Source organism: Zootoca vivipara, chromosome 2, assembly GCF_963506605.1.
Source record: "Zootoca vivipara chromosome 2, rZooViv1.1, whole genome shotgun sequence".
Taxonomy (NCBI): Eukaryota; Metazoa; Chordata; class Lepidosauria; order Squamata; family Lacertidae; genus Zootoca; species Zootoca vivipara.
In genome coordinates this window covers 112,231,496-112,243,505 of record NC_083277.1, presented here as the reverse complement: position 1 = coordinate 112,243,505, position 12,010 = coordinate 112,231,496, and the positions used below count along the sequence as shown (strand labels likewise).

Sequence of the window (12,010 nt, the reverse complement as noted above, 5' to 3'; positions counted from 1 at the left end):
TCTTCCCTCGCCTCTAGCTGAATGTTGCCGTGTAGCATCCCTTATTGCAAATGCCTTGCCCCCACCCCCGCCCCCACCCTTCCTCAAAGTCACAATACCTAGAAACGCCAGACAGCCCAGGAAGAGCAGAAGAATGCAGGAGGTAATGATCCAGATGTTCCCACTGGACAGAGGCGCAGCTGCAGAGATAAGAGGGGAAGGTGATCACAAACATCTCCATTGCGGTGGGAGAATCGGTTCAGCGCGTTCCACATTTCAGAGGAGGAGGAAGGAGAACAAACCATTTCTCAGGGTGTGCACTTCCAAGCCTCTTGGCTCCAAGCCTTGGGCTTCGATCCCATCAGACACTCCTCCATCCCTCCAGGTGCTCACAGGCCTCTGGCATGTCCATCTCCTAGACCTCTCTCTGCCCAACCCTGGCATCAGCTTCCTTCCATCTCCACGGCACTTTCCTCTGATGTTTTAATTAAAATTAAAATTGGGCAGGGGGGAAAGGACATCTCCCACTCCATAGGCAGCCCCCTTCTCATCTCAACAGCCAACATTCCTGCGTCCTCCCCGTTGCCTTCCCACGTTTGAAGGCCTCGCTGTGGTTACTGCAGTGCTCTGGCGGGAGGCAGCAGCAAGAACCGGGAAAACGCAGCCGCTGCAACACAGAACTTTGTTGGATTTTGCTTGTGCAAAAGAAGCAACAGTGCAAGGCCCTTACACATTCTGTCTGAGGCTGGCGGGAGTTGTAAAGGTAAAGGTAAAGGTAAAGGTAAAGGGGCCCCTGATCATCAGGTCCAGTCGTGTCCGACTCTGGGGTTGCGGCGCTCATCTCGCTTTATAGGCCGAGGGAGCCAGCGTTTGTCCGCAGACAGCTTCCGGGTCATGTGGCCAGCATGACAAAGCTGCTTCTGGCGAACCAGAGCAGCGCACGGAAACGCCGTTTACCTTCCCGCCAGAGCGGTCCCTATTTATCCACTTGCAGTTTGATGTGCTTTCGAACTGCTAGGTGGGCAGGAGCTGGGACCGAGCAACGGGAGCTCACCCCGTTGCAGGGATTCGAACCGCCGACCTTCTGATCAGCAAGCCCTAGACTCTGGTTTAACCCACAGCGCCACCTGGGAGTTGTACATGGTCCCAAATAGCTGGAAGGGACCTGCTAGCAAAGGCTTCAATTGATTGTAAAGCTTCTCGAGGGCAGGGGCCTGTCTTTTCCTTACGCTATTCTGCAAAGAGTAGAACGTACACTGTATAAAATAAAATGCAGCCCGGGTTGCACTCGCTGAAAAGCTATCTTCAGTTTCGCAAAGCAATGCTTACAGTTTCTTTCCTTTCTCTATCTCGCCAAGGCCTAGTGTAAGCACCCATGAGGGGAATGGAGTGTCTGTGTAATCCAGTTTCTCTGAGGGAACCTGGCTGTTTTCTTTTCTCATTCTTTTGTCTCTGGGGATGTTTGCAAAGCAGATTGCTTTCAGCAAAGCTATACTGCCAAGACGAGAGAGCCAGGTTCAGTTCCTCCCTCAGCCATGACCCTCAAGAGGATGGTTTGGGGTCAAATGCTGTATCTCAGCCTAAGCCGGGGTGAGCAAAATGTCGATCTGCTGCTGACATATTTCAGGGTGATTCGTAGTCAGTGCTTTCTTCTTTAAAAAAAATTTTTTAGGGGTACTCTCATTTTGACTCAAGAAAACCACCATTTTATTCTTCAAATCAAGGGAAATAAATACAGTAAATGGACAAAAGTACAAAGATTCACAAAATGTTTAGGGGTATGCGTACCCCTGCGTACCCCCCAGGAAAAAAGTACTGTTTGTAGTAGTGCCGTAATTGTTTCTGCACTCCCACTTGTTTAACAATAGCAACAACAAAAAGATTGGGTTTTTTTATTTCCAGAATTAGGTGGCTGAAAGGAGGAAAAATTGGGAAGTGGAGAGGACGAAGCAGGAGTGGTTTGTGTGTGAAAGAGCTGGGAGGTCAGTTCTGGTTGCAAAAACAAATTCCTGGGCTGAGCATGTGTTGTGGGACACCCTTAATTCTAAGCATGCAGAGCTCCCCTGTTCCATTGTTTTGCTCCTGTGACTGGTTAATGGATTTAAAAGTTTTAGTAAAACAAAAAACAAAAAAACACAAAACAAACCCAATGTAGATACGTCAAGCTTGAAATCTGCCTACTCCTGGCTGAACCCACCTCACAGGGTTGTTGCGAGGATAATATATTAGGCCATAACAATGCACACCTCTCCAAGTTCCTTGGAAGGGCAGGATAGAATTATAACAAATGAATAAATACTCAAAGATTCCCTGTTTAAAGCTTTCTGTTCATTTGCGTACATTATACTAGATTTGGTTCAGTTAAGTCAGGGGTCAGCAGCCTTTTTCAGCCGTGAGCTGGTCCACCATCCCTCAGACCATGTGGTGAGCCGGACTATCTTTTTGGGGGGGAAATGAACAGATTCCTATGCCCCACAAATAACCCAGAGATGCATTTTAAATAAAAGCACACATTCTACTCATGTAAAAACACACTGATTCCCGGACCGTTTGTGGGCCGGATTAAGAAGGCGAGAACTGATTTAAGTCCATAAAAGTAGTGGCTTTGTTTTGGCCTGAAGAAAAAAGTGTTCTCCATTTTCACAAACTGTAAGTCTACATGTTAAAATGGCACAAGAACAAGCTAGGACATTTTCCCTCCTGCTCTGGGGGATAGTATACAAACCAGTGGCTTCAGGTTACGAGAAAGAGATTCTGGCTGAACATCAGGAAGAACTCTGTGGCAGCAACTGTTGTTCGATAGTGAAACGGTCTCCATCGGAAGGTGGTGGACTTTCCTTCCTCGGAGGTTTTTAAGCCGAGGTTGGGTGGCCATCTGTCATGGTTGCTTTAGCTGAGATTCCTGCATTGCAGGGGGTTGGACTAGATGACTCTTAGGATCCCTTCCAACTCTACGATTCTGTGATCCTAGTCAACTGGCAACTCTAAGGCCTCTAAATATACCATGAATACCCTTATTTATCCCTTCACTCTCTCCATCCGCCTGCTTTGAACAGCTGACCACCAAGAATCATAGAATCATAGAGTTGGAAGAGACCACAAGGGCCATCCAGTCCAACCCTCTGCCAAGCAGGAAACACCATCAAAGCATTCCTGACAGATGGCTGTCAAGCCTCCGCTTAAAGACCTCCAAAGAAGGAGACTCCACCACACTCCTTGGCAGCAAATTCCACTGTCAAACAGCTCTTACTGTCAGGAAGTTCTTCCTAACGTTTAGGTGGAATCTTCTTTTTTGTAGGTAGGAGAACATCGTGTGAGGCAAACAGTTTGTTGTTCTATGATTGTTACATTGAGTGGATGTTTTATGAATGGATGTTTTATGAACAAAGGAACCAGCTTTGAAAATCCCTGTGTTACAAGAGTTCAAGGTCAAATTCAGGTTCAGAAGAACTCCGAGGAAGCGACCCTTTCAGGATTAAATAGCAAGGGACACCACATCTCAAGGAGTGGCTGTAATATGTTGACGTTTGTTTATATCAACATATTTAATGAATACTGTTATGGACCCCCCTAAACCCTAGAAAACCCTGGTAGGATTTTCGATTAATTGGGATATGGATGAAAGTACAAGCTGCAGAGCTGTGCCAGAGAAGGAATCTCTGGGCCGGCTCATGCAAACCAGCCCAGCTGGCCTGGTGAAGAGGAAATCTGTTAACATGACAAAAGGGGTTGGTGGGCCATCCAAGAGGAATCCTTTGGCCTGGGGAGACAGATGTTGCCAAGGCGATGGGATGTGTGTTTGAAGTGGTAGGAAAATAGAGTTTTTAGCAGGATGTTCTGGAAAGAAGGAGGAGGAAGAAAGACTGGGATCCATCTTGGGCAGGATGGCTGAAGGCAGGCTGGGAGAGATGCTTTTGACTCTAAGGCTGTACGACTGTCTCAAATACCAGAGTAGGACCAACAGTGAAATTATGTGCTTTTGTCCTGTGCATATGCTTGCCTGGGAGCCATGGCCAAGCCTAGCATTCTGTGCCTTGATCCCATGCAGGCGTTAAGCACTGTTGGTGTTGTGTGCACATCAAATCTGCAGGATTACATCAAACGTAAGACCCCCATCTGCCTTACCTTCCAAGTCCCGGACTGCAGAATTCGGGACCGGCAGCCCTGTGACACCGGAAGTTGCGTCGACGTAACTTCCGGTGTCACTTTGCCCTTCTATGGGCACCAAAAATGGCCGCCGCCGGCTTCGCTTCTACGCATGTCAGGAAGTGCGTCGTCGCAACTTCCGGTGTCGCTCTGTCCATCTATGGGCACCCAAAATGGCCGCCGCTGACACTGGAAGTCGCGTCTATGCACTTCCGGGCATGCGTAGATGCAACTTTGAAGCCGGCGGCGGCCATTTTGGGTGCCCATAGAAGGGCAAATCAGAAAGAAAAAAAATGGCCGCCGGCAGGAGAAAATAACGGAGAAAAACGGGAGACGAAGTGATATGGGGGACCACCGGGAAAAGGTAAGTAAAAACGGGGGTTTCCCGGGGAAAACGGGGTACTTGGCAGCTATGCCATCTGCACCATGCATTTCATGCCGAATCATACCACTTTGTGAAGTCATAGCTTCCCCCAAGGAATCCTGGGAATGTAGTTGAAGGGTGCTGAAAGTTTTCAGAAGACCTCTATTTCCCTCACAGAACTACAGTTCCCAGGTTCCCCGGGGAAGAGGGGTTGATAGTTAAACTACTCTTGAGAACTGTAGCTCTGTATATGTCTAAAAAATGTCATGGACGAAAAATGCAGGGCTGGCCCCAAGTCATTTTGGCACCCGAGGCAAACCGCAAAATGTCACCTCCCTCCCCGACAGGGAAGAAGGGGTGAGTGAAGATCTACATTAGGAGCAAAGGGAGAATAAAGTTCTACATGGGAATATGTAGCCCCTTTGTATCCTGCTGCCTGAGGCAGGATACACTTCACCTTGCCCCATGGCTGGGCCGGCCCAACCATGGTTCTAGGTTCTAAGACTCAGGCTTAGAATGTGTGCTCCTGCTGTGCTTACCCATAGACATCCCTGTGCTTCCAGCAGTAGAAAACCAGAGAATTAGAGCCAGTTCTGCCCTCCCTTCCATGAGAACCCCCCCAATATGGGTTCAGGACATTTCTTGGAGGAGATGTTTTGGAAGGGAGCCTTAGTCCCGCAATCTGATGGTTCCCATCGGAGCAAGCAGCTCCTGCTTCTCCAAATTGTAGTTATCGGCCTGACTCAGAAATGTGGTGTGCTCCCTCCCTGCGAAACTCTCAAGGTCTTTGCTGAGTGAGTGGGCCACCCCCACCCCTGATACGCAGGAGTGCACCTGTTGGTGGGATGCGGGAGGGGAAACACCATTTTTCTCACAGGGGTTTGGAGAAAGCCTTGGATGGAAGGAGGAAGAAAATGATATGGGGAGGGAATATTAGAGTTACACCCCAATGGCTGCAAGCCTAACTTCTCCAAAAGAATCACAGGAAGGGAACTGTAGTTTCAATGCCAAGCATCCTTAACAAAGTATGTTGTCCCGATCTTTTGTAGGGTACGCAATGTGCTTTCATGCATGTGGTTAGGATTGTGCTGTTAGCTTCTATTCTAGGGTTGCCATACGTCTAGAATTCAAATGATGGAAGTAGTCTTGTTTTTCTGGAGCTCCCTGGTGGCTGGGGGGGGGGGCTTTGGGGCGGGGGAGAGGGGGGGAGGACAAACCCAATCATAAAATGGACCACCTTTGACTGCCTACTTTCATGGGACTCTCTCGTGGCAGGAGGGGGTCTGTGGGGGGGGGGTTGGAAGAAGGTGGATATATGTTATGTATGCTTTGTTCTTTAAATTTTTTTTTATGCAAAAGGAAAAGGAAAGTAGAACTGCGTCGTCCGCATATAAGAGTACTGGAAGGGGGATACCTGCCAATTTGGGGGTGGGTGGGAGGGCATTTTCCATCAACATATTTTCTGCTAGAGAGTTTATGTAAAAGTTAAATAAAATTGGTGCGAGGACGCACCCCTGTTTTACCCCATGGTAGGTTTGGATTTCTTTGGTTAGGTGGCCCAAACGGTCACACCTTACCCTGACCCTGGTGTTTTCATATAACCCACGAATAAGACACAATAAGCGTTTATCAATGTTTGTGGCACCAAGCTTTTCCCAAAGTCTGTCCCTAGGTATTAGATCGAAGGCGGATTTGAAATCTATAAAAGCTGTATAAAGTGACCCCCCCTTTTCTAGAGTATTTGTCCGCCAGATGTTGGAGGATCAATGCCTGGTCTATAGTTGACCGCTTAGCTCTGAAACCAGCTTGGACTTCTGCTAGAATATGCTCTCGTTCCATCCACTCCACTAATTTATCACGTAGATGGGCAGCATACAGTTTACTGATAATACTTAGTAGACTGATTGGTCTGTAATTTGCAGGCTCGGTTCTGTTTCCTTTCTTGAATATTGGAATGATAATTGCTAAACCCCAGTCCTCGGGGATAATAGCCGCTTCATTTATCAAAACTTAATAAAATTATTTTTTAAAAAAATCAAATGATGGAAGTAGTATTTTTTGGGGGGGGGGACGACGACGACTGGGAAAATGTCTGAAATTCCCCCCCGAAAAAGCTCAGCAACTTCTTTTGTGTCCGGATTTCCCTCACTTTAATTCTCGCTTTAATGGTTTTAACATTTGCCGCTCAGTTGCAATCCATGCCCTGCCTCCTCCTCCTCCTCCTCCTCCTCCTCCTCCTCCTCCTCCTCCTCCTCCTCCTCCTCCTCTCGACTTTCTATCCTGTAACTCCCCACCAACGCCCTGATCCCATAGCTCCTTACCCTGCCTCTTTCCAGGCCCAACATGGCTGATGTTAGCATTACACAAATCAGAGCTGCAGCTACAGGTCAAAATAACCGTTTTGGCATCCCTGGAAGATTGACACTCACTGGCTGCAGAATAGCAGGTATCTTTAAACCAGCAACCTGGATGGGCAGAAGACAGGGACAAGGAGGGGGAGGAAGTTCAGAGAAACAGTTTAATCAGGGGAACATCACATCTCCGTAACCTTGAGAGCTAGATTCCAAGCGGACCCTCCTTGTGTGCCAGTTTTATCTGCTTTGTTTGCATAGTTTAAATGTTATTTTGTTTTTCTGGTTTTCATGGATTTGCAAGCACCCCAGACAGCTATAAATTTAACAGATAATTATGGAAGGGGGGGAACATTAGAAGAAGAAGCATACAAATATAGCAAACAATGAGAAGGAAAAGGGGCTTCAAGTTCACCCTGCAGGTCCTTCAGTGTCTTAAAAATATATACTGTATGTCACTATGAAAGTAACAGAACGCCTTAGTAAATAGGAAAGGGACTAAAAGAGAACAGCTTCTTCAAGGCTATCCCAGGAAATCCATAGTGCTGGGATTTGAATTCAGGATCTGATTTCCGCAGCGTTCCTCCCATTTCCCCCAGCCAACCCTCACTTAGTCCTTGTGGGACCTGGGGTCCTCCTGCCACATATTTCGTAGGGACTAGAATTCAAATAAATTGATTTTTTTTGCATCTTGACTCCTAACCATTGGCCCATATCCTGATTCTCACCCTGCATTTGGACACCGCATTGTGGGCATGTCTCTCTCATCTCCAAGCATCCACACTGGTTTTCTTAGTGCTCAGCCCTAAGAATCACGAGAGAAGCCTTGAAATAACCCATAGCAGCATTCTGTGGAAACCAATAGCCCAGGCCCAAAGAGATGGGTGCAAAGTTGTGCTCAATATCGGTTCTCCCCAGAGCTACTGCTCCACCTCCTTGGGTTGCTGCTGGCCCACAGCCTGCAAAATCTGCCTGTACTTTTAAAATGTGTTGGGGAGAGGGGGGATAATTGGGAGGTTCTTGTTCTTGTTTTTATTACCGTATGCATTTTGTGATTTTATCTTGTGATTTTATCTTCTGAACTGCCCTGAGATCTGTGGGTATAGGATGGTATACAAATTAAATCCATCAACCCATCAAATATAGTAATAGTAATAGTAGTAATAATAATAATAATAATAATAATAATAATACATTAATAATTTCACTACTGCCCCCATGGATGCTAACAAAACTGAAAAAAGCTCAACAATTATGGTGCCCCCCCCCCAAAAATCCTGGCTACACCCATGTTCCTCACTGGCCCTATTTTGCATTCTGTCTATTTTTGCTTGGCTGGAATATGCCCTTGAACTCTGATAGTACCTTTTGCTTCTCTGGATGGAGGAGGGATGGAGGAAGAGAAGAGAGACAGAAAGTTGTAGTAGTCTACTGAAAAAAGATATAGAGTGGCTTCGGTTTACAAACGCTGCAAAACCGGAAATAGTGTCCCGGTTTGAGAACTTTACCTCAGTCTAAGAACGGAATCTGAATGGTGGAAGGGCACTGGCGGCGGGAGGCCTCATTAGGGAAAGCATGCCTCCATTTAAAACCGGTTTCTGTTTAAGAACAGACTTCCAGAATGGATTAAGTTGGTAAACCAAGGTGCCACTGTAATTTACACCTAGTGCTTTGCCAACCAATTGCCTCTGGCCCCACTCACTACTGGCATGTGGCCCTTGGAAGGCTGCCTAGCAAGAAATGTGGCCCTCACTTAACCAGCCCTGACGCAAGGTTTTCCTTCAGGCCTGCTCTCTCTCTCACCTGCCGTCAGCTTTAGGGAGATGCCCCTCTTTCCTTAGATGCTCCCCCCGTAACATCCTTGGTAAGCCTGGGGTTGTTGTTTTTTTGGCAGAGCCGAGCAGGAGAACATTACACGTGTAGCAACGAAAGGCTTCCTCTCCCGGCCGAACTGCAGGAGGACAGGTGGGAGTTGCTGCTCTTTTGGTACACACTCGCACAAGGTGCGCTCTGACCTCATCTTCCTCGTCTCTCCCCATAGCAACCGCCAGCTCCCCAGCCCTCTTTGGAAGGGAGGGAAGAAGGGTCACCGTGTGTGAGAAAGCTGGCCGAGAGCTTTCCCTTCATCTTTTAAAACTTCATTTTTATCTTTTCAAACAGCTACAATGCGGGACTAAAGGCTTGCAGCCATACATTTCATAAACTGGGTCTGATCTATGTAGGCTGGGAGCGATTTCTAAGGCAAACACCCCCAGCTATCTGTTCTCCACTAGTTTTTTTTCTTCTCTCTCATATTCTGAGGAAGGAAGTGTGGAATAGTGGTTAAAGTGCTACTACAGCAGAGGAGAACCCAACTTCAAATTCTCACTCAGCCCTGAAGCTTCAGCCGGTCACTGGCTCTTAGCCTATAACAGGGTTGTTGTGAGGATAAAACGAGGTAGCTGAAGAAAAATGATGTTCTTGGAAGATAATGGGATGGAAAATGCAATGAATAAATAAATGAGGACTCCAAATGATCACTGGGCAGATCCACACCACACTTTTAAGGTTCCATTCAAAGCACACGACTTCCCACAAATATTTGTGGGAACTGTAGTTTTCCCTCACGCTCCTCGGCACCCTTAACAACCTACAGTTCACCGGATGTTTTGGGGGAAGCCACATGCTTTAAATGTGTGTTGAATGTGTATTAAATGTGTGGTGAAGTGCAACTCCTTCTGAGCATAACATGGTTAATGCGCAGTTTGTTTTGGGAAGCCTAGGTACCAAAATCACCACACAATGTAAAACTGAATACGAACGCAGGAAACGTTGGGCATGCTTGTAACCTGCCATATGTCAAGGTGGGTGAGTCCGGACAAGCATGCATACAAATGGAAAAGCCTTTTCACATTTTTAGTTAATCCGAAGGCTCTGTCTTAGCCCCTCAGCTGTGATCATTTGCCCTGACAAGCCATTGTGTGACGGTTGCGCTCATTCCTACATTGGGTGCTTTTGCCGAGATTCCTGCATTGCAGGGGGTTGGACTAGATGACCCATGGGATCCCTTCCAATTCCATGATTTCATATCTTCTCACTTATTATCAAGCAGAGCACTTCGACCGGGTGGTGGTGGAAGCAATTCACTCATTCAGCTGCAAATCATCCGGATGATGAATATGCTTGCAAATCAGCCAGCAGAATCTACTACGTACACACAGAAACAGGCTGCACACACACATTTGAAGTGCATTCCCCCACCCTAGAAAACTGGAAATTGTAGTTTACCTCCCCCCCCCCCACAGCTACAATTCCTAGCACCCAGCCGCAGAACTATGGTGCAGGACTGTATCTCCACCTCAACCCCTTCTCCAACAAATCAGCCTAGGAAATCCATCAAACCAGATTATCCCAGAAGCAGAAGGCAGCACCCCCCTCTGAAGTCACTAAATAAACTCTCAGATCTTTTGCGCTACAGTCCATGCTCCAAGGAATCGGTTTTGATGAATCTCCGTGCCTTTTAATTTGGCAGAAATCAACAGCAGCGAGTAGAGGCTGCTGTTCAGTTTCTCCCTTTCCCATGGTGCTAATTTTCCAGGTTTCATTTCCACCCCGGTGCCCATATATTTCTGCTTGAATATTAATTCTAGCACAGTAGTTTTTAAGGGATGGCAGGGAAGAGATCCTGCCTTAGGGACACTCAGGTATACTTGATGACCCTTTGATCTCTCTCTTACAGGCTTTTGGATCTAGAGATGAAATGCATGCATCACTGGGGAAAGCTGTAGCTCCATGAAAGCGCATCTGCTTTTCTTGCAGAAGGTCCCAGGTTCAATTTCCAGGATCTCCAGGTAAGACTGGGAGAGAACCGTGTCTGAAATCATGGAGAGCTTCTGCCAGGCAGTGTAGACAATACGGAACCAAATGGACCCATGATCGGACATGGCATAAAGCAAATTCCTTTGTTCTAAGCTTGTAGAGTCACCTTAGGCACCAGCTCATTCTCACACCATGCAGCCGAGTCCTTGTCTCTAAAACCTATGTGCTCTAAAATCCCACCTCCCTTTGGATCCGAAATCATGAGAGCTTTGGGCTGCTTTCCGTCTTCCTGCCAAACCACCGCATCCATTCCTGCCTCCTTTCCCACCCGACCCCCTAAGGAAGAATTGTAGCAGCTCCTCTGTCCACCTTTGGTCCTCACCTTGCAATGTGGCTTGGAGATGTCCTTGGGTCAGGTTCCAGATACCAAAGCAGCACTGGTTGGGAGGGCACTGGATGGTTCTGTTGTGGCGGTCCTCCAAAATCAAGCCCTTGAGAAGCTCAATACCATTCATCCGGGCATCAGATCGATAGGAGATGCAGCTGCGGTTTTTACTCAGGGCACTGGTGCTCATCTTTTGGCATCTCAGGACTAGTAGCCAGGCAGAGAGTCTCCAAAGCAGGCTGCAGGGCCCCATCTACCCTCCAAAGCACCTGGACTGGATATGCAAACCTAGCTCGCCTGCCTCGGAGTTCCTCCTCCGGGCCCAGGTGGGAAGGACTTGGCTGGCTCCAGCGTGTGGGATGGGGCTGGTTGCTTCCAATGCCACCATACAAAAACACCTCCCACGAGGCAGCAAAACAACTCCCTGCAAACTCAAGGAGGGAGATCTCAGATGCCCTGGCCTGGGGTAACTCCTAGGCAGCTCAAGGACAGTGTTTCAGATTTAAAGAATATTGGTATTTGGGCGGGGGGGGGGGACAAGGTGGTTTTCAGTCGGTGGAACAAGATTCTCAGCAATATTCATTCAAGGTCCACTCGAATGGGTATGTTCAACATAAAATTGAAAATGTGCAGAAACACTCAGCACTGCATGTTAAGATACTGTTGGGGTCATTTTTGTGCTTCGTTAAAAAAAAATGCAGAAAAGAGATCACATCAACACCCTCCTCCCCCACGCCAAGGAAAGGGATCTGTGCTATAGGCATTAATATATAGTGTGCATAATAGTTAAGGTGGCGAGAGGTGGGAACAGGCAGAATATTTTACTTGCACCCCATTGAATTTCCAAGAGGACAAAAAGTTTAAAAAGAACGGGGAAAATTTATATTTTATTTAAAGAGGCCACTGCAAGCAGATGAAATCATAAGGATTTTAATCTCACTTGTAATGTAACAAAATTATGGACATTATGGATTGATATAAAATATG

The 12,010-nt window shown here is 47.2% G+C and overlaps 1 protein-coding gene across 1 annotated transcript in view; it reads right to left on the bottom strand.

Annotated features, from left to right (window-relative positions):
- AMHR2 (anti-Mullerian hormone receptor type 2) overlaps positions 1-11,533 on the bottom strand; it is a 28,353-nt gene extending 16,820 nt beyond the window's left edge. Inside the window, exons 1-4 of the mRNA XM_035107926.2 lie at positions 11,021-11,533; positions 6,811-6,954; positions 2,492-2,497; positions 99-179 (exon numbers count right to left, since the gene is read on the bottom strand). Coding sequence (XP_034963817.1) covers positions 99-179; positions 2,492-2,497; positions 6,811-6,954; positions 11,021-11,276 — 487 coding nt within the window. The 5' untranslated portion in view covers positions 11,277-11,533. The remainder of the gene's footprint in view (positions 1-98; positions 180-2,491; positions 2,498-6,810; positions 6,955-11,020) is intronic.
- Positions 11,534-12,010: the final 477 nt, after the last annotated feature.